The following is a 26,256-nucleotide window of genomic DNA, read 5'->3' as shown; positions in this document are numbered from 1 at the left end:
AACTTAAAAAAAGTCTAACACAATTAGGAAAGTAATACAAATACCTAATTTAATTATTTAATATGAAGTAATTATTATAGTATGTATTTATTAATGTTGATAAAATTATACATGTACTTTGCATCTACCTCAGCTCGTCTCTACATCACCCAAAGGTTGGCTGGAAGAAAATGCCTACAGGCTTCTGTACCTTGATGTGTACAAAAAGTATAATAAAATAAAAAAATAAAAAACCAAACTTGCTCTATTTTGATTGAGGCAGAAGACTTTATTATTTGTTACATTTAATATCTTATTCTTAAATTGGTAGACTCTCAAACAGACTTGAAAACAAACATTGTATCATATTAACTACCTATACACCTAAAAGTCCAATACCAACTTCTAATGGAACAGTACTTCCGAGACAATATTCAAATAATAAAAAAACACGAAATCACCACTAGAAGTGTATCCAATAAAAAACTCGAGACGCCAAAATTTAATAATCAGTATGGCAAAAGAATACATGATATCTCATTTAATAAACAACCTGCCCATAAAGATTAAAGAGGATATAAATAAATCAAATTTAAAAAAGTCACTCAAAACTTACTTTGCGGATATAGAACACCCTATATAATACTCATTAACGGCCGTTCCCAATATTTGATCTATCTCTGGTTTTGCCCTACTAGAGATAGGAATAGCTCACATTAGACATATTTATGTCAATTGTGAGCTATTCCTATCTCTAGTAGGGCAAAACCAGAGATAGATCAAATATTGGGAAGGGCCGTAAGCAAACTTGTTTACATTGTCAGCAGTGAGCGAGGAGTATGATGGATCGCTCGACTAATATTACCTATGTTGTTACTTGTTATATTCTTTTGTCATTAATTGTGCAATTTAGTTTAAACTTAATTTCGTTAAATATGCTAGTACGTAGTTTAATGTTTGTCTTCCTTTTGTGGCTCTGTTATCTTTAAAATAAGAGAACCTCTTTTATATTGTCTACACAACTCGGCTAGGAGTTAAAGACAATATTTTGTCAAAATTGTAATTTTACATGTTATGAAATAAATAAATAAAAAAATTGTTGTCTGTCCCACTGTTATAGTCCCAGGGAAGTAAGTTCAAAGATAAAAAAGAAGTTAAACTTCTTTGTTGTCTTTGAACTTATTTCCCGGGAATAACATTCAGCTGATATTTGTTTATGAGCATCTATTAAGGACACTATCACAAAAATTATAACAAATTTTGGCAGGTCAGTACGAATATTGACGTTAAGGACATTAAAATAACACTAGCTATGTGACCGAGCTTTGCTCGGTATACGATAAAAGACGAATAAAATGACATTTTCTAAAAATGATTCCTAGCTAGATCGATTTATCGCCCCCGAAACCCCCTATATACTAAATTTCATGAAAATCGTTGGAGCCGATTCCGAGATTCCAATTATATATATACATATATACAAGAATTGCTCGTTTAAAGATATAAGATTCAATATCAGCACACCTTGTACAGTGGCGGTTATGACGCTCGCCGCTTTCTTGATAGGGCGAAAATGTATGAAGAAATTTGAGAGTGTTTCTTATTTTTCTTATAAATGGAAATGTTATTTATTTTTAAATAAAATATTTAGCTATTCTATATATAAATAAGCAACAATTTTTTTGTATATTTATTTTCCTTAGTTATGTATATTTAGCTATAATGGTACCTAATCAAACCCCATTTTTTTTAATATTTTGCAATTATTGTGATGGTTAAAACATATTTATGTGAAAATTTTGTATGCGGCTATAAAATTTTTATAGTATAGACATGGAAATGAATATATTATCTTTCATTTGAAACCAAAATATCCTTGCAGTGTGGCTCCTAATTCTTTAAAATGGTACCTGTAAATCGCTGATATTTGTGAAAAAATGTGATAGCGTGCTTAAACTTAAATGCAACATAAGTGAATTTGAGTCAGGCAGATTGCAGACCTACACTTTACATTATTTTTGTTTTTAAGTCTTTGTTGGTCCTGAAGACCTAACAGCAGGGCTTGATATGCCAAGAAAATTAACGCATCAATCCCCATAACAATTGAAAATCTATTGTGTCTGCGATACCCACGATGGAAGTGTTAAGTAGAATCCTGCAACTTCATGGGATTCAATTTCTCTGATCTTGAATCATACATTATAAATTATTCTTCTGCTCATTCCTATCACACTGCTGAGCAAAGGCCTCTCCTCAGCATTCTTTCTGTCATACTTAAGACTAAGCTAGATAGTAAATATTTACATACCAATATGCGCCAGGTCGATGATGGGTATTTCGCAGCGCGACAGCAGCGTCTCCTCGGGCTGGCTCGCCATCATTGCACACTCGTATCGTCGATTAACGACTGACGTGCTACTCAACCGCCGATCTTGCGCCTTATCACTCGGTTCCAGGTAGGCAATTAGCAATTAGCGATCGTGACACCGAACAGTAGCAGAGGAAAATAATGGGACGGAGATGAGCACTTGGACACGGATAGAAAAAAATGTTAAAGTTTATTAAAGTTGTGGATGGTCTTTTGATTACCCCTGGTATAGAAGCGTTCAGAACTCATTTGCATAACCTTGTAGTTTCTGCTCGAAGCGTTCCGCGATCTGACGTAGCAGCAATATGCTATGCTAATCTGACACATTAAAAATTGGTTTTTGTTGCACTCTCTGATTAAGTACTCGGAATTGTTTCTCCCGCGTGTGCGACTCGACGGCGTCGCGCGCCCCCCGTCCCTCGGTTAGCGAGTTTCGAATGTCTGTTCCAGTTAACTGGCCCACCGTGGTAGATGAGCCTTGCCCGGGCCTAAAATATGGACTCTCACTTGTATATCATCGCGCAGACTGTCGCAACCGAAAAACGTGTCGAAACTTCTACCTTGAACTAACTCGAAGGGAAAGCGTCGGCCACAGATTACTAGTATATATATATATGGCGTCGGCACAAAAGAAACGTTCACACTCCACAACGAACAAAATGACACTAAAAAAAGAAGTAGAAAATGAAACGGCCAACAGAATGAAAGTTTGTGAGTTGTGACGGGAAGTTTACGTCAAAGTCGATGATAACATAAATGTCAAAGTCATTGTCATAATTGTTTTTTTTTTATTTTACGTGGCAGAATAGCATAAGAATATTGATGGATAAGAAGCATTAAATGTGAACTATAATAAACTAGATGTTCCGCGCGGCTTCGCCCGCGTAATTTAGGAATGTCACGGCCACCGTGCAGTTGTCTGCAGAACTTTCACGTGGTCTATTCTTCATGTGTGCCAAATAACATAAAAATTAAAAATTAAGAAACTACTGTAGCAATTAGTGCTCCAGTAGTTTCTTAAGATAATAAGCAATTTCAAATAATTTCCTCCGTTTTTTCCACATTTTCCTCTATTTCTTTGCTCCTATTAGTTTTAGCGTGATAAAATATAGCCTTTCTCTATAAATTAACTATCTAACACTGAAATAATTTTTCAATTCGGACCAGTAGTTCCTGAGATTAGCGCAATCAAATAAGACTTTCAAATAATTTTCCCCGTTTTTTCCACACTTCCTTTTTCTATTTCTTCGTTCCTATTAGTATTAGCGTGATAAAATATAGCTATCTAACAATGAAAGATTTTTTCAAATCGGACCAGTGGTTCCTGAGATTAGTGCGTTCAAACAAAAAACAAACTAAGTAACAAACTCTTCCGCTTGATAATATTATAAGAAAGGTAATCGAAATGAATACGTCGCTAGTCCTACTAATTCAAAAGTAGGTGATCTTATATTTACTACTTTTTAAGATTCCGTACCCAATTGGGAAAAAAACGAATACCTTTTACTAAGACTTTACTGTCTTTTTGTCTGACACCAGGCTCTAGAACCGCTACCTATGCTATTTATTATGACTTATGAGACTTCTGAATTTTTCATAGACTGTGTTTTTCTGTAGTCGTCATGTAGCCTGTACCTGTAGGTAGCTGTTGTCGCTATAATAGCAAATACAAAAACAGAATGAAATGAATTATAAACCATAAAGTTAATGCTAGGGTATATTAACTTTATGTATTAAACGTGATTTTTTTGGCCCATTTTGCTCGATATGATAGTGAGCAAAATAGGCCAAAAATAAAATATATGGACGATATCAATAATGGCACTGACATATTTATTTCTTCAAAGAATAGGCAAAAAATGCCACACAAGCGCTATACTAAGCTGCAGTCATGGTCAGAATCTGGGCTGGTTTGCAGGTTACAAACAGCCATGCTGTGCTTTTTATATACTTAAATCTTAATTATTAAATATTTCTGAAAAAATTGTAACACGAACATGGCATAATCTGTATGCTCATTTCTTCAAAGAAATAAAATCTTGCAGGGGGGGGGGGGGCAAATAACCCAGGTTCTGGACCGGGGGGGGCAAATCAGATTTTTTATAAGCTAGGTGTTTAAAAAGAATAAAAAAATTATAATTTTTAGTTGTAAAAATATTGTATTGCAAACAAATGGCAAAAATTAGTTTTCTTAATTTTTGATACTAGATAATATACTTAGTAGGGACGTCAACATGATCCCAGGGGGGGTTATATATGTATATGTCGCAGGGAAAAGAAGATATCAGGGATATCCCGAAATCCCTAGGGATATCACGAAATCGCGGTAGATACCGAATATTCTTGTTTCTTACGTCTTCTTACAAAACAAATCTAGTGATATGTCATTTCACAAAACTAAATCTAGTGAAATGTCAGAAAAGCGGATACCGCCGAATAAAAATCGAGCTACGCATTTCTCCCGCTCGCTCTAATACCCTATCACTATCTTATGGGGGCGACTAACCCTAAATTGACGATTTTATAATTCATTTTTATACTTGAAAATAAGCCCCGAATTGTTTCATTTTGTAGACATAGATACTACATTATATTTCCGAGAATCAAACCTAGCAAAAACACGATAAGTATCTTAAAATTTTCTCGATCACAAAGATGCATATAATTTTCACGAATTTTCAATATTGCCATAACCGTGCATTAAACTAAGTTAATATTTTAACACATTGTATAAAATTCTATCATTGAGGAACTGACCTAGCGGATTTTTTAAATGTTACATATTTATCGAGTTATTAGGAAAAAAATAATTTTCTTTTTATTTAAATGAATCCGCGTCATCCTTTTTCACCTGGCATATGAAAGACGGGCGTGAGTGTGAAGAGAGAAGGACGATTTTTTGCGTTAGTCGCCCTCTTAACGCGAATGGGGCATTATCAGCGTGAAGGGATCTTATTATCGGTATTGAGTTATTAATATCCCCATAATATACATTTAACAGGCTATCGAACCATGCAAGTAACATGCGCGTAAGTCTGGAAAATATTAAAAAATGTTGAAACTCGAGAGTCGTAAAAGGTGATATTTAGAAAATCGCATTCAAATTTAACGTACACGTAATAATTTAACGACTAAAATCACACGAGCCGCGCCAGCTCGAGCGACGCATTTGTTTCACTCCCACTAGTGCCCGTGTGGGTATTAGAGCGAGCGAGAGAAATGCGTAGCTCGATTTTTAATAGGCGGTATCCGCTTTTCTGACATTTCACTAGATTTGTTTAGTAAGACGTAAGAAACAAGAATATTCGATATCTACCGCAATTTCGTGATATCCCTAGGGATTTCGGGATATCCCTGATATCTTCTTTTCCCTGCGACATATATATATATATATATATATATATATATATATATATATATATATATATATATATATATATATATATATATATATATATATATATATATATATTATAAACTAGTGGTTCGGTTCCGCGCGGCATCGCGCAAATATAATTTTATTTTTTGCTTGACATAGTAATACACAGGAGTCCAAAGTATGTAGTTAGTATCATCCCTGTTCCTGAAACACGCAGTAACTATTTGATGACAAAAACATCAATTTAAAAAATGAATTGAGATTTATTTATGTAGCCAGAAAATAATTTACATTATTGCATAACAGGTTTACTTGAGGCATCTTTCGAAATATGATGATCCAACATATCCACCCCTCATCGCTCTCTGTACATGTTGTTCAAATAATCGTCGATTACTTTGAAGCTCATCAGCAGCTTCTTTGTTTAATGGGTCCTCTGGATTTGGTTCCTTAAAAAAAATATTAATATAAATGTTTTTTACCGAGTTAAAACCTAGTATTATAACAATATTTAAGGCAGATGGGAACTACATAACTTCATGGGGTAGTTGCAAGCAATTATATTGTGATTAGGTACTGATTATAATGTCATAAGTTATAACTATAGTGTATGTGTCCAAAGCGCACCACCCCGGCCGTGCGCCATATAGCTCTAATTCTATACTGCTGGTTGGAAATCTCTAACTCCATAGCAAAAATATAAAAAGTGGAGAAAAAGATAAATAAAAGTTTATTCATAAAAAAACATCTTTTGAACTCAAAGGTATTGTGAACTAAAAGATATTATATTGAAAATTTCTACCAATTACCATAGCCCAAGAAAAATAACAAGATGAATTATTAATATGTTTTGTATATGCATTTTGTTTTTAATTAATTTTATACTGTTTTCCCCTACGAATAATAAAAACTACGGATTTTTTTACAACAAAACAAAAATAAAACCGGCCAAGTGCGAGTTGGACTCGCCCATGAAGGGTTCCGCAGCAGCAATAAGGTTTATTTTTATGAAATTAAAAGGGTTTTGATTTATTTTTATGTTTCTGTGGCGGTACCCACAATTCGCCTAACATTCCTGCATCGCGCTATCGAAGTTTCGGAGAACGGCAAGATATATACAACGTCTGAGATGACGTCAGTGGGCTTCGGCCTGACCGAGCATGCTATCTCGCTCGGTCGGAAGATCTTCCTTTTCGGCCGCCACGAACAACGTTAAATTGGTGACCACCGACAAGAACACGCATCCTTCTGGACATTAATCATCATCAACACTCCCCGCCCCTCCGCACCACGTCAGCAGACATCAAGTATAACCGGGTCGCCTCGACCATAAGCCGCGTTGGAGGTCCGCGCCGGTCGAACCCGTGTCTGGCTTGAACGGGGCAGCCATAGGCTACAACGACCGGTCAACAAGCAGAGCACGGGGTCCCTCTCCTGGTCATTGCACGCGTAGCTTCGGCCCACACCTGACAACACAAGCGCATCGAAGAATACCACAGGTCTTCGGGGGGGAAGTGATGTGGCGGTACCCACAATTCGCCTAACATTCCTGCATCGCGCTATCGAAGTTTCGGAGAACGGCAAGATATATACAACGTCTGAGATAACGTCAGTGGGCTTCGGCCTGACCGAGCATGCTATCTCGCTCGGTCGCAAGATCTTCCTTTTCCCTTTAATGAAAGTTTATATAAGGTTTACCATTTATGACGTATACAAAAAAACTACTTGATAGATTTCGTTCAAACCAATTTTCGTTGGTAGTTTTTATAGTAATGTACATCATATATATTTTTTAGAATTAACATGCCCATGGGGACGACACACATTTTACCACTTTGGAAGAGTCTCTCTCGCAAACTATTCAGGTTAGAAAAAAAATATATTAGAAACTTCAATATGATTTTTAAAGACCTATTCATAGATACCCCACACGTATAGGTTAGATGAAAAAAAATTTTTTTGTTGGTTTTAGGTTTACCATTTACGAGGGCTGCTATTTATGTATCCGGAACTGGCCACTTACAAGAACAATATTTAAAAAGTAATTACAACATTTGAAAATAGAACTCTTTGGTTGAAGAATACATTTTGTTTCATGTGACTGTCAATTATTTTTCCATTGTGGCGTCATTTTGAAAATTGCGTGTCTTCATTTGCCATGGATTTAACGCGTGAACATTTTCGTGCAATGATTTACTACGATTTTCGGCGTGGGCTAAATCAACAACAGTGCTTTATTCAACTCACCGCAACTTTTGGAGATGAAGCACCATCAAAAACCACTGTTTATCACTGGTACAGTGAGTTTAATCGTGGGCGGTCTATGCTCACGGATGAAAATAAAGAAGGTCGCCCAAAAACAGCTGTTGTCCCACAAAATATAGATGCTGTGCGGGAACTAATAATGCGTGATCGTCATGTTACATATCGCGAGATAGAGGCGTCCTTAGGCATAAGTATGACGAGCATACATAAGATATTACACGAACATTTGGCTGTAAAAAAAATATGTTCGCGTTGGATTCCGCACAACTTGACAATCGATCAAAAACGGGCTCGTGTCGATTGGTGCAAAAAAATGATAAAAAATACAACCGTGGTACGTCAAAAGCCGTTTATAATATCTACACAGGTGATGAATCTTGGATCTATGCATATGACCCCGAAACTAAACAACAGTCAACGGTGTGGGTGTTCCAAGATGAGCCGAAACCAACAAAAGTTACTCGTGCAAAAAGTACTTTGAAGCAAATGGTCGCCTGTTTTTTTGGAATTAATGGACATGTGGCTACAGTGCCATTAGAGAATCGTAAAACGGTTAATTCTGAATGGTATACGACCATTTGTTTACCAAAAGTCTTTGAAGAAATAAGAAAGGACAACCGACAACGCAGAATCATATTACATCACGACAATGCTAGCTGTCACACCTCAGCTGAAACAACTCAGTTTTTGGAGGGTCAAAAGATCGAATTGACTGGTCATCCGCCGTACAGCCCTGATTTGGCACCTAACGATTTCTTTTTATTTCCATACGCGAAGAACAAATTACGTGGTCAACGTTTTTCGAGCCGCGAAGAGGCTGTTGATGCGTTCAAAATGCACGTTTTGGAGATACCTCAATCAGAATGGAAAAAGTGCTATGAAAATTGGTTCCAGCGTATGCAAAAGTGTGTCGATCATCGCGGCGAATATTTTGAAAAGCAATAAAACCATATTAAATGATATATGTTTGTTTCTTTTTTTAATTCCGGATACATAAATAGCAGCCCTCGTATAAACGTAAAAAACCTACTTGCTAGATCTCGTTCAAACCAATTTTCGTTAGTAGTTTTTAAAGTAATGTACATCATATATTTTTTTTTGAATTATCAAACTTTACTTTAAAAGTTAAAGGGGGGGGGGGACACACTTTTAACCACTTTGGAAGAGTCTCTCTCGCAAACTATTCAGGTTAGAAAAAAATGATATTAGAAACTTCAATATGATTTTTAGAGACCTATTCATAGATACCCCACACGTATAGGTTACATGATTTTTTTTTTGTTTCAGTTGTACCTATGGGAACCCCTAAAATTTTTAATATTTTTTCTATTTTTATATCAAAATCCTAATGCGGTTCACAGATTACATCTACTTACCACGTTTCAATACTATAGCTCTTTTAGTTTCGGAGAAATGTGGCTGTGACATACGGACAGACAGACAGACAGACAGACAGACATGACGAATCTATAAGGGTTCCGTTTTTTGCCATTATATTATATATTTTTTATGAAATAAGGGGCAAACGAGCAAACGGATCACCTGATGGAAAGCAACTTCCGTCGCCCATGGACACTCGCAGCATCAGAAGAACTGCAGATGCGTTGCCGGCCTTTTAAGAGGGAATAGGATAATAGGGGAGGGTAAGGATGGGAAGGGAAGGGAATAGGGGAGGGTAGGGAAGGGATTAGGGTTGGGGATTGGTCCTCCTGTAAACTCACTCACGAGTGGGTTTACGTCGAGCCGGCCCATTCGTGCCGAAGCATGGCTCTCCCACGTATCAAAATCTTAAATTCGAATTATGTTCGATCGACAAAAACAAATAAGTATTTCCTTTAATATTGTAAATGAACAAAAATAAAAAACTGCTAACTGTTATTAAAATATTAAATTAATTGTGAGTTATAAACTGTAAAAAATTTACGTAAGTTTTTAATTTCAATTCTGTAGTAATTTAGCACAATGTAGATTTTTGTAATCTGAAAACATCTTCTCTAGGTACTCGGACAGTTTTAGATTTGCCCGAGTCCGTACAAGGTTTGTTCATGATTATTATATGTATATTATAATTATTATCGATGTCTTAAGGATCAGAGGAAAATGTTTGATTTTAAAATAATAATTATGTGCTTGTTTCTTCGTGATAGTTAATAGTAGATGTGCTTGGTGTATACTGCATAATACCATCAGCTTTTGACAATTATTTGATTCATAACTATGACAATGACAATAACCGCGCAGGCTGTCGTACGGCGCGCAATATTATGATACGTTACCTGGGATACGAAACCTTGGCGAAAATCTAAATTGTCATATTTTAGTGTTCGAAAAGGAGCCAAATTTAAAACGGTTGAAGTATGGGAGTTATGTTTCCTTAGTTTTTATTATTCGTAGTGTTTTCCCCTAGGAATAATAAAGACAAGTTGGGTTAGGATACAAAATTTATCCTAAGGGTATAAATAATTTTGTGCCCTTGCATTGCACTAAAGCCAACTCAAATAAAGTTCACTATTCAGGCTAGTATCCCATTCACATGTGTTTCTTTGTATTCTCTATTCCCAACGGAATTAATACTTTAATAATGTATGGCTATAATAAAGTCAACAGAAATAATACTTACCAAGAATAGGTATTGTAATCCATAGACTATTGAATTAACTGTGAGTACTGGTTTCCAGTCTTCTCTAAGTATATTTAGACATACATTTCCTTCCAGATCTATGTTGGGATGATATACAGCTGTTTCACACTTTACTTTAGGGGGTTCGTGAGGATAATTTGGACCTACCTGTAAAAACAAGTTTTAGGACTTACTCCCTGTTTTACTAAAATTAAAATATGAATATAATTCCACAGAGTGAAATAAGTAATTAATTATAAAGGTAAATATAATATAAGACAAGGGATTTTACCTCTAGTAAATATTAACCCATCGATCGTGGAATAACGAGACACAATAGCTTAGGGCTTCATGAATTAAATACAGATACACTACACATTAAATAAATATAAAATTATAAGTTGGTAATGCTTTAGTTGGTTTACAATTATGTACATGTCTCATGAACAGCTATTTTTATCATAACCTAATCATTTTATCTTGTTTCTAAATCATTACAATATAATGATTGCAGTATTATCTAGAGAATGTCGTAATAGTATTATAATTTAATTCTTAATTCTATAAAATTAAGAAATAATACAATTATTGAAATGATTTGAAACAAAAAGTTACTTTGGACACATAGGTAAATAATATTATTTTAGAGACTGCAGTGTCAAACCCCAAATAACAATATAAATGTACTAGAAAGAGGATTGCTTTGTTTTGTGGTGTGTTGTAATGTTTACCTTAAAACTAAATACAAATCTGCCACCTCTATAAAAACCTTCGTCAGGGCATATTATCAATTTAAAGTTTAACAAGTCATCTGGATCTGGGAATTCTGTATTGCAAGTCTTGGGTAGATTTAACTCATTGAGATCTGAAACGAACATGAAAAGTAAAAAGAAATAATCATTTCCTAACAGATTTAGATTAAAACAAATAATCATTTTGGATTCTTCTACAGTTTATCAATGATTTCTATAGCATGTAAGATTTACCTCAAAATCATCAAATATATATTTACCTTTTGTTATACGTAGTTGTGCGGCTGATGCCTTTTTCTGTGAACCACCTCCTCTTGATGATCCCTCTTCATCTTTTTTCTGTTGCTTTAATGAAAATAGTTTAATCATCGTCCTATTCAGTAAAATATAAAATAAAAATTGATTTTGGAGATATTTATTTTGACAGGTAGCTGCAAACTCTAGTGATGTGAATCGTAATCGTTCAAAGAGAATGTCATATCGTTGATCACACAAAGAGACATTATTATGTAAATCGATACTTATATCGATTTTAGATTCTTGATTAACAATTTTATAATAATTATTTAATATTTTACTTTTTAGTTGCTACATGTACTAGTTGATAGTACATACATCATTCTGACATAAAATAGATTGTACCATCATGTTTTGAAAAATCTGTCTCGCCAGTCGCTGAGACGAGCCAAGCGAATCGCACCCATATCATCTTAAAACGCACAAACTATAGCTAGGACACAGTATAGCAATATGACGCTAGTTTTGGGAAATTGGTAGAAGGTGAAGAAGTTTTTTAAATCAATGTCAAACTAATGTCAAATGATCAACGTTGAACGTTGTCGGTTGTCAGTCGCAGTTGTATCAAAAAGATGAAGAAAAAGAAGTGCAATTCCTAGATGCATATTTTTGATGTAAAATTTACGTGTTTTTTTTATAATTGAAGCATAAGCAAGTTGTATAAATAGTTTAATACTGTTTTTAATACTTATTAAACACTCAACGTTACTTTAATTTTACGTGGAATAGCATCTTTTACTCAAAAATGGCTACCAAAGAAATTATTGAAGTCGGTTCGTCCGATGAAGAAGCCGAACCCCCGCCAAAAAAGGTGACAATAAATAACTTTCTTAGAGCATTAAAATATTGATTTATAAGTGTTTAGTGGAAAACGTGTTTTGGTAATTTTAACAACCTTTTTTATTGAGTTGCAGAAGAAACCTGAAAGGAAGCCAGTTCCAAATGCTATGGTGCACATACCGTCACGACTTCCTGGGATTTCTATAAAACCAGCAAAGAAGACTGCTAGTAATTCTTCACAAAATATTCCAACTAAAATAGTGAACAAAAACAATACCCAGAAGGTATACACTATTCCAAAAATGGTTGGTGGTGGTTCAAAATCGAATGTATTCATAAATCCATTAGTGAACAAACTAAAAAGTAATTCCATAACTGTAAAAAAAGCACCAGTACCAAATACGGTAGTATATTTCAAAGATCCCCTTGTACCAAAACAACAACCCATTACAAAAACATCTCATGCTGTTATTAAAATTCCAAATCAAAACAGAAACAACTTACCAAGTGTACAAATAAAGAGTGTGCAATCTCAAGGGCAAAAACATGCAGGTGCAAGTGTTTTGAGTAATTTGCCTTCTAGTATTACCATTAAAAAGGCTTCACCTACGAAATCAATAATTAATTTGCCTGCTAAGACACCTGTTACACAAAAAAGGAAAAAAAATAAACCAAAACTGCCTGTCACGGAAATTCCAGTGGTGAACTTGGATGATGAAGAGGTTGCAGAACAACAGTCCACATCTAATCCGCAGTGGTACATGAGGCCTGAAGAATCACTGAAATCCTATCAAAACATTGAGGATGATGATAGTGCAAATGTAAACTTTGAGGAACAGAACAATAGAGAACCAGAAACTCCTAAATATGTTGAAATTACGATAGAAGATAGTCCTATAAAGCCACCCGAAAGAGGTTTTAACGAAATAGGAAAGGAACTTCCTGTAATAATTGAAGACAGTCCATATAAGAATAAATCCAATGACGAAATAAATCATGGTAAAATAAGGGAAGATCCACATAGTAGAAAAAAACTTAATTATCCACAGGAATCACAAGGTATACGGCAAGTTGTGGAAATTGAAATAGACCCAATAGCCACATCAAATATTTTAACAGAAAACAATGAGGACAAATCTGAGGATCACCCAAAAGAGCAGAACGAACATAAAACTGATGAAAAATGTGAAACGACATCACAAAGTCTAAAAGTACAAGAACAGGAATTTATTCCCACATATCAGAAGTTTATTGACACATGTTTTGAAATAGAAAATTCAGATGATATGAAAAAGATTGTTGAGAAAAAAATTAAGGCATACTATAAACAGTGTCCAAAGGAATATGTGGAATCAGAAGAATTTATAGATATGGTTGCGAGCAAAACTGCATCCATAAAAGCGGGACCAGACAAAATGTACCTTTTCATTAAAGATGTTGTGGATGAGCTCAATATGCAACGGAAGCTGGCCAAGGCACAGGAGGCAAAGAAAGAAGATGTCCCTAAAAGTATATCCTATTAATTTTTTAAAATTTTTTTGTTAAATTTACTATTAACTATACATTATTGAATACAATATTATAATAATGTATGAAAGCAAGAAACAACACTAAACTCACCAACATATATTTTTATCAACATTCAAATAATAATATTAAATAATAATTGTTAATTTTGTGGGGATATGATTTGTAAAAATATTTTTCATAAAGTTGCAGAAGAAAGTTTAATAAAGAAGGGAGAGGAAGGTGAATATGGCACTAAAAGAGCCAGGCAGATACGGAAATTGGAGAAAACCATTAAGCAGCTACACCGGGCTATACAAAAGTTAGAAGAACAGGAAGTAGACTTGGATGATGAGGAGAATTCCATGTATTTACTTACAGAAAGGTAAAGGTTTTATGTTTATAGAATTTTTTCTATTTACTATTTACTTTAGAAGAAGGTTAAGATTTTTAAGACTTACTTTGGTACACTAGTGACTAGAGCCAAAATTATAGTAAACACACACCCTGTGTTCCACTAGCTACTTATACACAAACCTCAAGACCGTTTTTCAAAGTTTAAAAAAGAGCATAATATTATTATAATTTTTTTTATACATTGCACAGAACTTGAATATTACGATCCTTTTTTTGAAGTTGTAAATTAAAGTACGGTCAGGCCTGTCCCACTCGCGTGTTTAGGTATCGAACTGTAAGTACCCCTTTAAAAGGGCAGATCACAAGGCACTCACAATCGAACGGTGACGCGCGCGCGCAAGATTTTTTCGTCGCATATATCTACAACTCGGGCGAGTTAACTTGACACCTGGCTTAAATTTTACCCCTCCCTCGCTTCCCCGCGCAGCACCCCGCTCTCGTCGTACGCGTCCAGTAGCGTTAGCATATTATATCGGTTACCGTTACACGTGTGTTATTGAGTTTGCGTTTCGGAGTTATTTGTTAGTAGTTAATGGTTATTGTTTTTGGATTTTTGTTGAGTTTTGTTGTGTTATTTGTTAGTTGTTACATTTGAACGTTAAATTTGTTAAGTTTTTGTTATTCGTATTAACGTTTGAACATTGCCGTGCGTCTGTGGTATGAATTAGCTACTCACGGAATATATTAATATGAAGCTAGATACAAATTATCGGACGCATCTATAAACCTCGTATTCCTGCTGGGGAACCCTTGGGCGAGTCCAACTCGTACTTGGTTAATACTGTGGTTAGTGTAGCCCTATAAAAATAACTTGTTCCGGTAACGTAATTTTTTTTTGAAATAACTTAAAATAAAAAAACTTTTTTTGCACTCAGTACTTAAGAGAAACGTCAATTGAACCAGGTGTCATGTTAATTCGCCCGAGTTGTATGTACTGATTTAACCGCTGTGACAGAATAGTTATTAATCTGATAAATATGAACAATTGAAAAAAGACAAAGAAATATTTCAATAAAGTAATTTAAGACTTTAAAATACAAAAAAATACACAAACAGCAAATAACCCAATTTGTTACAAACAAACCGCATACTACACATAAATAAACACAAGTTACTATGTTTAAGTTGTAAAAAATTCCTGACCAGCTCCTACACTATAATCGAATATAAAACTATTATAAAATATATGTTGGGTTACTAAAGATTATTACTATAAAAAAGTTTGCTATTAGTAGCCATAGTAATTAAAAGAAGATTATTTTATTTTCTAAAAGGTGACAATCTTGATTTCGTCAGAAAGGATATCTCTTACGCGATAGAAAGAGAGCGCACATGTAGGCAAATATAATTGTAGGCACCTAGCACTGCGTGGTCGGAATTTGAACTTTATATCATAGCATGAGTTGTTATTTTTTTAAAAGGGTTTCACGAGTGGGAATTCGGTTGGTACTACTAATATATTACATTCTGTGGTACGGTATACATATAGGTAGTAAAACCATAATATACTTTTGAGTTTTGCATATTGTCACATAAAAGCTAATATGTTATAATTGATTGTACTGTCGGTTCTTGGTGGAAATTCATTTTAAACACGAATAAAACACAATAATACATGCACTTTTTCCACTATATTCATAAATTACTACAAATTTAACTTAATGATAACATCTGAAGTTATTTCAAATAATTGTTTACATAAACAGTTTGTATAGCTCTGTGTTATTGAGAATGAGATTATAATAATGTATTAATTAATATATTTGTTGCGAAAAAGAAACATAGATTTCAAAGTTTACAGTGGTGAGATGAATATCACATCTGACTAAATACTATATTATGATGGCTTGATAGATACAAAATTTAACATATATTATTGCACACACTGAATGGTTAAACATGACCGGTTTCAATATAAATCATCATCAGGTGTAAGTTTAACGTTGGTAGTTTGAAATAATTAAATATAATAAAAACAAATATTGGGGTGGTCAGCATCATGGTATTTTTTACAATTTGGTAGAATTTTTCTTCCAAATACGACTATTTTCTACTGATGTTAAAACTAATATTTAGTTGAATTTACCCATTTTATATTGATAAATTAATAACGTTATGTCAAATATACAGATGTCATAATATCCTTAAAGTTAAATTTAAAATTTTCACGCGTTGTTTTGTTTGTGGTTGTTTTTGTAAGTGAGCTAGCAGTTTTTGATATATTTTAATGTGTATAAAATTGCAGTTGGACTTGAAAAATAGTGCGAAAAGTTATCTAAAAGTGTGTCTGTAAATACAAAATGACTGATACAAGTGAAATTAGTGCTGAAAGTTCAACAGAACCAGAAACTAATTCTTCATCTCAACTATAACCTTATAGTTGAGATGAGAAAAAGGTTAGATAAAAAGTAAAGTTCCTATGAAGTGGCATTGTCATTTCTTACCCTTTATAATTCTATGGTGTTATGACTAATACCTCAAAGATACATAGGAAAAGATAGTAACCAAACAGAATAACAGTTGTCCAGTAAGCAAAAATCAAGCCAATCAGCGTTAAGAATGTGCAATTTTACTAAGGCAACTCGCGTTTTCCCAAAAAACCTTACTTTTTTATTATCTGTGCTATCCGTGTTATCCGTGTTTTCGTGAAATCCCTAGAATTTTCGCGATAATTCGATTTATCAAATGATCCTACGACATATATAAGATATATTTCAATTAAAATTATTATTTGTAATAAAATAATATAAAGTTTTTTTATCTCTACTCTCTCCTGAAAACTTTGCGAACATGGCTTTCGCGATATTTTTATGTTAAAATTAAAAAAAAGAAAACTAGAACGTCGTTTTGAGCGTTGCCTGAGCGAAAATGATGACGTCATGAGTGACGTATTCGCCGCGATTAAAACGACCGCGGTCGTCAAGTGGAATGGCGCATTTTGAGCGTTTTGATCATTATTATCGCTAACTGGAACGCAGGGACAGTGGTAAAATACTGTCAGCTATTTTACGAAATGAAGCAAGATTATAATATTATTTAATATCTGTGGAGGTCTGTCACATCACAAATTTACTTATTCTAGACATATACATCTTTATTTCACCATCAGGTTTTCTCAATGAAACAGAAATTGATTAAATTAGCTAGTTTTTACGCAAAATAATTAGTGTATATTTATTAAATTCCAGATATAAAGAAAGACTAGTCCGCGTTCATGCTAAGTTCCGTCAAATGACTAACACAAAAATGCCATCAGAGCCTCGAATAGTGATAGAAGCTAGGCCCGGTTGCCCGCAGGGGCCTGCTAAAAAGTTGGAAAAGTTTGTGAACAAGAAGGTTCCAATTGGTGCTCCCCTTCCTTTCCCGGACTTCCATGACGTGCTACGCTGCGTCCGAGACGCCAACGAAGAAGATGGATTGGGTTGGTCGAATTTGGAAATGGAGGCTGAAGGTAACTATTTTTGTATCTCACTTAATAAGTTAGAGAGAGTTCAGAAGAGTTGCAGGCCACCTCTGGCAAAGACTAACCCAGGATAGGGAGAAGTGGAAGCATCTAGGGGAGACCTATGTGTCATCAGGACACGCTGATACCTAAAACATACAAAAGTGCAGTGATAATAAGCACAAGAATGTCATAACTACCTAACTATTGTATCAGCAAATGGGTTAATAAATAAATAAATAAATAATAAGTTAGACCCTAAGACCAGGCGCGCACTAGCGGCCAAGCCGCGGCGGTCTGGCCGCGGCGGCCATCGAGATAGATACCATAGTATGAAACCGCCATAGACGACGCGCACCTGGCCGCAACGCGACCTGCGGCCTGCCATCATACTTTCGATAATAATGTAAAAGTTAATAGTAATGTTATGTCCTTGTCTAAAGGCGTGATTCCACCGCGGCGCACGCTGTGCACGGCGGCCACGCGGTGCACGAATTTATATTTTTTGACTGCACGGCGGCCACGCGGTGAAATCGCTCCTTAATACATTGGAAACTGTGGTCTTTCCATGTTAATTAAGTATGTTTATGTTTTTCTTGTGTACAATAAAGACTTAAATAAAAAAAAAAAAAATTATTGAAATATTGTACTGCATTTCAGCACGAGATTTGTTCGAAAGATGTGGCAAAAAACTTAAAAGACGTAGACAAGAGAACGAATGGAGAATTTCAGTGGCTTCAAGGATCCAAACTGACAACCAGGAAAAAGATCCTGCAGAAGATAATGCAGAGTTAAAACGAAAGTTATGCGAAAATAAACTTATTGCTGCTAAGAGGGAATCCGAAGTCTTCAACAAGTAAGTTAATTCACAGCTGTTAAAATGTTCCATTTTTCAAGACAATCCATACTTGTATTATAAATGTGAAAGTATCTATCTGTCTGTTACCTCTTCACGCCTAAACTGGTGAACCGAGTTTGCTGAAATTTTGAATAGAGATATATATTTTGAGTCCTGGGCAAGGACTTTGGATACTTTTTATCCTAAAAAGTGTACGGTATAGATACGCGCAATAAACGAATATTGTAGCAACGGAGCTGCGGACGGCCTCAGTAAATAACTAATTTTAACCTGATTTTAGATACGCTGATAGACAACACCAGTTGAAACTCGAACCGGAGGAAATTGGAGATAAGGAAGCAGAGGAATCGGAGGCAGGTGAAAGTGAGGAGGAAGAAGCGTCAGATTCACACTTAGCAGATAAGGAAAAAAGAAAAGAAATACTTAAAAAATTAATCCAAGACAAAAATAAAAAGGTGTTAAGCAAAAATGTCGATGCTCCGCTAGATGATGCTGAAAGCAAAAGTCAAAAGTCGAACCCAGCAGAACAAAGCGATGTTAATGCTGCTAGCGCAAATGAAAACAGTTCAGAAAGTGAAATACAAAAAGTATCGCTTGTCGATAGTGAGAATTTAAATAGTAATGATGTAATAGATATCGATTCAGATGAAGACGAGCTTCATCTTTTGCAAAGATTACGTTTCGAAGACGAGAGAGTCACCTCATCGTCTGATTCTGACTCGACCATCGCAATATCAGATTCTTCGGAATCTGACAGTGATGGTGAAACTGATAAAATCGTATGCAGTGACATTATAAGTATAGAGAATTCTAGCTATTCTGAATCAGAGGCATTACCGGAAGAAGTTGATGGATTATCGAATGTTGCGATAGAAGTAAATAGCAATGCTAATCAAGATTCCATAGCTGACCTCCCGGAAGATACTACACTTGTAGACGAAAGTAATGGTGACAAAAGTAACAATTGCGAATCTATGGAAAATATCTTCCTAGAATCTTCAGAAGAAGATACCATTACAGAGAAACATGTGGCCTTAGGAGAGATTCAAACATGTGCGAATTCGAATGATGATGTGTTATCTTTACCAGAGACTGTTTTAGAAGGTGACAACGATCTCAATAACGATGTAGATAATATGGATAAAGATGTAGATAATACAGTGAATGAAAGTGAAGTAGGGGCAAGTAATAACAAAGAAGAAATTCAACCAACAAACGGTGATTGTATTGAACCCAAAGATGCGAGTGAGCAAGCCACTTCAAATGATAATGTTGCCGCGCCTGAAATAAACATTAACCGAGGCAAAGAAGTAAATATAGATAATATAGTAGGTGAAGTACAAGAGAAGGCATAAGAAACGACTGGTTCTAGAAGTGAAAAAAATGACACGGAAATCACAGTGTAAATATTGAGAAGAAATATTTAAACTCAAACAAATTATACATTAAGAATGTATCTAATGCTGCTACTTTAATTGTGAAGCTGCTTATTAAAGCACTGCTAAGAATAAAGTATGTTAAGGTGTATAATATTATGTTGAAAAGGGCAAACTAATAAACTTGATACAAGATATAAGGGGCTTAAATAATTGGCTCGAAGACTGAAAAATTGTATTGGTTGCAATCAGTGCAATTGTAGTAATGTGCTGTATAAAAATTTCTTTATTCTCCAAGTGCATTTATAAAATATGGAACCGTGTACTATCAGAGAAATTGATTCGTGAGCAGATACCTACCTATTTTGGTCGCATTTGTCAAACCCAGCCGACTTATATTAAGTTGACATATTCCGACCAAACACCGTAGGTCCGTCAACTGCATACGAACCAATTTCTTCTATGGTAGACCAATCGAAGTATTCAGTAGGTACAGTTACTTTTACCTGAAAACATAGGGACAGTTACGTGTCAAATATTTATCTTTTTTTTATATAGGGCAAGTTTTTTAACTAAGCAATTTAACCAGTATTACCGGCCAGTGCCCATACTGTTAATTGACACTGATATATACAGGGTGTAACAAAAACAAGTGATAATAATTTAGGGTGTGTATGTGTTCCCTGTAGAGAGTTCTCTGTGAAAGTAGCAGCGCTGAAAAACCAAAAAAATTTTTCACTTTTGTATGGGGAAACTCGTGACGCTCGGGCCCTTGCCCATACAAAAGTGAAAAAAAATGTTGGTCTTTCAGCGCTGCTACTTTCACAGTGGAATCTCTACAAGGAACACGTACACACCCTAAAGTATTATCACTTGTTTTTGTTACACCCTGTATATGCCATTGATGTATATGGGCTAACCCACACGTACCACAACCACACCACGTGGTCGGGCGTATATTTCTTATTGTAAATGAATAAGACTGTTCACACGTACCACTATTTGCAGTCTTCGACCGCGTGTGTGATACGGACCACATAGCAACCACAACGTTGCGTCTATGCAACGACAGTGCGCGCACGCCGCCCGCGCTCCTGCAAGGAATAATAAAGTTTCCTATTTAAATTTTATGAGTTAAGTCAACACGTGTTTGCACACGACGTAATCACATCGCAACTACTGGCGACAACGCAACCACGTCGACATTTTGTCGGTACCACAACGCAACTACAAAAAAAAATTATCTACAGCCGAATATATAACCTCCTCGTTTTTTGGAAGTCGGTTAAAAAGAGCTGCAGCGACACCATTCACACGTAACCACTGCTCGACGGCATTTTTTCGTTGCGACGTGGTGTGGTTGTGGTACGTGTGGGTTGGCTCTAAGCCTTTGTTGGAATGTCATTAATCATTATAATACGTCACTCTTGTTGAGACAAGTCAGTGCTGCAGTGGCACACTCGTATAATAAATCTGACTCTAGTGGTCACTGATCCCTGTCAAAAAAACTTGTCATTTTCTTTACAAACCGCGATTGACAATGAAGTGACAGTCGTTTCTAGTCTAAGGGTGATATCGTTCATATTTTGCATACACGATTTGAACACAGTATTAATTATATTACTTCAAACTCAAACTCATAAACAGTTTGAGATTATCATACAAAGAGGTAACCAAGACGATGAAAATCTAATAGTCTGTTTCTTTACAAGAATTCAATTTTATTCTTAAGTTAACAGAATGCAGTGCGAGTGTTTGCCACATATACATAGCTATTAGACTAGAAAGGTTAATGACCGCTGGTGCCACCTTAAATTGTCCTGACTATAGGATATCATACAATAATATGACGTCTTGAGCACTGGCCAGTATACTGGGTTTTATTTAGGAACCTAGGCACAATCTTAATGAGGGCTACCGTTTTTTTGCTCACTAGATGGCGCAACTGTCGACTAAGGTCCGAAGTATAGCTATTAAAGTTGACTTTATAATAATCTAGAATATCATTTATTTATTTAATTAAATTTAAATAATATCTTCTTTACTTTTGCTAATTTTTTTATCCGAATATTTTTTAATACCATTATTATTATTTCTTTTAATTTCGCTCTCAAAGCAACCTACATTGATCGCTAATTGCTAAATAATACTTTATGGGATAATTTTGCGAAGGAGATCGCTTTTCAACAGGTAAATTGCATAAATAATAATTTATGTTACGAAAACCTCTAAAACTAAGTATTACTAGAGACTATATATTTATTGCTCTATGGTAGTACGAAATAGACGTTTTTGGACCTCGCGCGACACTAGCGCCTCTAGCGGAAAATTCACACGCGATAGCCCCCATTCAAAGACAGTTTGGACCTGATTGTATTGAATATTTTGTGTCAAAGACGCGACGTGATAAACATAAAAATATATGAAATAATATGACTTTCCATGCCAACATGTTTTTTAAATTATTGTAAAAATAAATAGGTTGATACGTGAAATTTGTGTTTCATAAACAGACGAAGGATACCTATGCAGTTATGTCGCAGGTAGCTAAAACGCATAACCCAGTGGAACGGAAGACCGACACGACTGGCGAGAGATCAGACGCAGGACCGACTTTTTACATGCCCATCCGACGCATGGATCATCTTACTTGTCAGACAATCAGGTGATCAGCCTACATTGTCCTAACCAAACTTGAAAATAACATGTTTCCAACGCGGGAATCGAACCCACGACCTCCAAGTCAAGAGCCGCGCTCTAAACCACTAGACCACGGAGGCGTTCATTAATAAAGTACACATATAATAAATAAGGATTTTGTGAAAATTTCAAGTACCTACCTGTTGTCATTATTGATATTGAGCAAAAAAAGTAAAAAAATTATGTTTGTTGTATGGGAGGCGGGAGCCCCGTTATTTTTTTTTAGTATTTGTGGTATAAAGCGGCAACACAACTACACAATTTGTGAAAATTTCAGAAGTCTTACTATAGCGGTTTAAAGATACAACCTGGAGACAGACAGATAGACGGACAGGCAACGAAGTCTTAATAATAGGGCCTAATTTTTACCTCTTGGGAACGGAACCCTAAATAGTAAATACGATAGTCCTCATTAACGCTTGTCACGCTTGAAGTCGACCTACCCTGGCCCCCTACCCCCAGACAAGCGGCAAGCGATTATCGTAAACGCTAACGATAACGCCACAAAATGTATGGGATTTGACATTAAGTAGTATTCGCTAGCGAAGCGATGACTTATGTCAAATCGCATATTTACATTTTGTGGCGTTAGGGAGTTTGTGCACTACACGGAATTTTACCGCCCGGCGTTCATAACTTTCACGTTTGCCATATAAATAAGGTAGGAAATCGAGATGCCGCGCCGCGCCGGATGGTAAAATTCCGTGTAGTGCACAAACGCCCTTAGTGTGCGTTTACGGTAACTTGGTAAGGTAACTTGTCGAATGACGTATCCGAGTCAAACGTGAATTGTGAATAGCCCGCACTCCATCCATTCCCCCCGCATTCCTAAATCGCAGACAAAATTAAAATTATCGTATTAATTTAAAATCAATATAATATTATGTATTTAAATTGATTTAATTTAATGATTTTTAGTTGTACATGTGCCCATTGATTATGTTAGTAGAGGATATTTATTATATTGCTTATATTTTATGTCACTGTTTTATTTAAAACTTTGATGTAACCATTTATACATATTATATCTAAAAGTATAACTGTTTTGAGATGCTTTGATATAATATAATAATATAGGATTATTTTTTCACCAATACAATAAATTTTACCATGTCATTGGTATCGTTAATCGAGTATATGTCACATATAAGAAAAAAATATTCATTTCAATTAATTAATTTATCTTCTAAAGCAGGGGTTCCCAATCTTTTTCAGCCTGCGTCGCAGTTGCACGTCACAATATTTTGTCACGACGCCCTACTCTACCTAGCTATTATTATTAATAATTTTTTAATGAAATAAGGGGGCAAACGAGCGAACGGGTCACCTGATGGAAAGCAACTTCCGTCGCTCATGGACACTCGCAGCATTAGAAGAGCTGCAGGTGCGTTGCCGGCCTTTTAAGAGGGAATAGGGTAATAGGGGAGGGTAGGGAAGGGAAGGGAATACGGGAGGGTAGGGAAGAGAATAGGGTAGGGGATTGGGCCTCCGGTAAACTCACTCACGCTGCGAAACATAGCGCAAGCGCTGTTTCACGTCGATTTTCTGTGAGAACGTGGTATTTCTCCGATCGAGCCGGCCCATTCGTGCCGAAGCATGGCCCTCCCACCAAACTATTAGGAGAAGATATTTTTCCATACAAACGTTGTCCCCTGTTTCCTCCCTGGATAATGTTAGTAGAATTATAATTTTTTTCCTGAATATCTACGGCCACTAATACAATGTCCCTATGTTTTCTTTTTTTTCATAATTTAATTATTAAATAAGATATGAACGTTCAGAAACCCAAAAAAATGGCCAGATTTTCCGCTGTGTTCAAACGTCCAGAAAACAGATTTGGCTAGATTATACAAAAAAAAGCAAAACATAGGAACACAGCTCAAGGCTTTTTTAAAACTTTAATGAAAAAGTACTTAAATCGGTTAAGTTTTGGAGAAGGAATCAGGGGACAACGAATCGTTGATTTTCTGGATTTTCTGCAGTTGTCTCTATCGCGTTCTGCGGTATAGGCTTGAGGTAAGGGAGACAGCTATAGATATTACACGTACTTTTTTTTCATTTCTCCAGCCCCTGGTGTATCCTCTTAAGCAGGTAAATAATTATAAACAAGTATTTAACCATCTACCTGCTTCACCTAATTAATATTATAATTTGATTTTTTTAAATATTTGTGCTTTTGGATAATGATGGAGGAACGAGCCACGGCGCCCATCTTTTTTAGTAGTTTAGCGGATAAGTCCGGGGTTTGATATTTATATTTTTTTGTTTCAAAGGGGCAGTAACTAAAATCGCTAGTATTATTTATTTTTGACAACTATTACGTATGTTGATTTATTGTACTGGTGAAAAAATAATCCTGTATAATATAGAGCTCATAACTTATAGCAAAGCATAGCAAATGTATTGGCATACACTACACTACAAAAGTAAGTGATAATATAATAGGGTGTGTCCATAGATATCAGAAACAAATATTAATTTTAATATTATCTCTGTGGGTGTTTCCCTTGTATAGAGTTCACTGTGAAAGCAGTAGCGCGGCTGTAAGACCATTTTTTTCACTTTTGTATGGGCCTTTCTTTGCTGTATAGTAATGGATACATGGCACGATACTCTGTAGCAGTGTTTTACAACCTATTTTATGCTGGTGTAAAAAAATGCGACCCCTTAACTTTTATATAAAAATATATGAAACGATGTTTATGAACATAATTATCCGTTTGTTCAAATTCTCAGACTATTTAATATATCAATTTATTTTTACTGAAATAGTTCTCTCGACCTTTAGCAACCCCCCCCCCCCCCCCCCCAGGGGCCGCGACCCACAGGTTGAAAAACACTGCCTTAGTTGATAATAAATGTAAGTACCTAATATTTACGTTTAGACTAGAGTGTCTAACTATAAATATAATAGATGAAGAGTTTGCTTGTTTGAACGCGCTCAGAGGGGATTTCGGGACTAGCTCCAGCGTGTCAGATTAAGCTTGTATAGGCTTCCGACATATTGTGTCTAGTCATCATGGTATAGAAATCAATTTCTCACGTGGGTTAATTTTTTTTTAAATATTAAAATGTCATCGGATTTGCCAGATTAAGATAGATGATGTTAAGTATACCCCGAAGAAGTTTCCATATAAAGCACTGACGATTGATGAGGTTCTAAGGTAAGCCTGTAGGGACATTTTAAAATATAAAAATATAAAGCTTCATATTTTCCTAAGCTTCGCAGATATTTCATTTTGCACTAAACTAAATGATTTAGTCCTTATTGTCTAAAATATAATAATAACTGACCGAAATAAGCAATTCTCTGAATATATTTTCTTTATCAAAACTTTAAAATGGCCGCAGTTTCTGAACCCACCGCTAAAATAAAAAACGCTCTTATTATTTTTTATCAGTTTTACCTAATGTAAAAAACCTAGGTCTCCATGACGCTCGAGTGACTACAAAATTAGCACCTTCCCCTCCCCTACTATTATTAAGGTAAGGTCAATTAGAGCGAAGAAACAGAAG

General features: G+C 35.4%; 3 protein-coding genes across 4 annotated transcripts in view; 1 reads left to right on the top strand and 2 right to left on the bottom strand.

Annotated features, from left to right (window-relative positions):
* LOC121729820 (2-oxoglutarate-dependent dioxygenase htyE) overlaps positions 1 to 3,016 on the bottom strand; it is a 46,667-nt gene extending 43,651 nt beyond the window's left edge. The window contains exon 1 of the mRNA XM_042118452.1: positions 2,288 to 3,016. Coding sequence (XP_041974386.1) covers positions 2,288 to 2,360 — 73 coding nt within the window. The 5' untranslated portion in view covers positions 2,361 to 3,016. The remainder of the gene's footprint in view (positions 1 to 2,287) is intronic.
* Positions 3,017 to 5,891: 2,875 nt separating this feature from the next.
* On the bottom strand, positions 5,892 to 11,811 carry LOC121729269 (NEDD8-conjugating enzyme Ubc12). Of its 2 annotated transcripts, XM_042117730.1 has the most exons (5): positions 11,624 to 11,811; positions 11,343 to 11,476; positions 10,612 to 10,779; positions 6,018 to 6,175; positions 5,892 to 5,930 (listed from the first exon to the last, which is right to left on the bottom strand). In XM_042117730.1, exons 1-4 carry the CDS (start codon positions 11,730 to 11,732, stop codon positions 6,035 to 6,037), a joined length of 552 nt encoding a protein of 183 aa, XP_041973664.1. In that variant the 5' UTR covers positions 11,733 to 11,811; the 3' UTR covers positions 5,892 to 5,930; positions 6,018 to 6,034. The 2 variants fall into 2 exon arrangements, with proteins under 2 accessions (XP_041973664.1, XP_041973663.1); XM_042117729.1 differs by lacking the exon at positions 5,892 to 5,930 and having other exon boundaries at positions 5,970 to 6,175.
* Positions 11,812 to 12,225: 414 nt separating this feature from the next.
* LOC121729266 (titin-like) lies at positions 12,226 to 20,692 on the top strand. The gene is made up of 6 exons (XM_042117725.1): positions 12,226 to 12,471; positions 12,575 to 13,949; positions 14,154 to 14,331; positions 17,552 to 17,814; positions 18,466 to 18,661; positions 18,945 to 20,692. The coding sequence occupies exons 1-6, from the start codon at positions 12,406 to 12,408 to the stop codon at positions 20,017 to 20,019; spliced, it is 3,153 nt and encodes a 1,050-aa protein (XP_041973659.1). The 5' UTR covers positions 12,226 to 12,405; the 3' UTR covers positions 20,020 to 20,692.
* The last annotated feature ends 5,564 nt before the right edge of the window (positions 20,693 to 26,256 follow it).

The sequence above is a fragment of the Aricia agestis genome, chromosome 8 (assembly GCF_905147365.1).
Source record: "Aricia agestis chromosome 8, ilAriAges1.1, whole genome shotgun sequence".
In the NCBI taxonomy this organism is placed as follows: domain Eukaryota; kingdom Metazoa; phylum Arthropoda; class Insecta; order Lepidoptera; family Lycaenidae; genus Aricia; species Aricia agestis.
The sequence above is the reverse complement of the archived record's forward strand: the minus strand, read 5'-3'. Positions and strand labels throughout refer to the sequence as shown.

Coding starts and splice junctions, on each gene's coding strand:
- LOC121729269 (XM_042117730.1), bottom strand. CDS start 11,732: ATGATTAAACTATTTTCATTAAAGCAACAGAAAAAAGATGAAGAGGGA. Junction 11,477..11,623: donor ACAACTACGTATAACAAAAG/GTAAATATATAT, acceptor TGTTCGTTTCAG/ATCTCAATGAGTTAAATCTA. Junction 6,176..10,611: donor GATTACAATACCTATTCTTG/GTAAGTATTATT, acceptor ATTTTTTTTAAG/GAACCAAATCCAGAGGACCC.
- LOC121729266 (XM_042117725.1), top strand. CDS start 12,406: ATGGCTACCAAAGAAATTATTGAAGTCGGTTCGTCCGATGAAGAAGCC. Junction 14,332..17,551: donor ATGTATTTACTTACAGAAAG/GTAAAGGTTTTA, acceptor ATTAAATTCCAG/ATATAAAGAAAGACTAGTCC. Junction 17,815..18,465: donor TTTGGAAATGGAGGCTGAAG/GTAACTATTTTT, acceptor ACTGCATTTCAG/CACGAGATTTGTTCGAAAGA.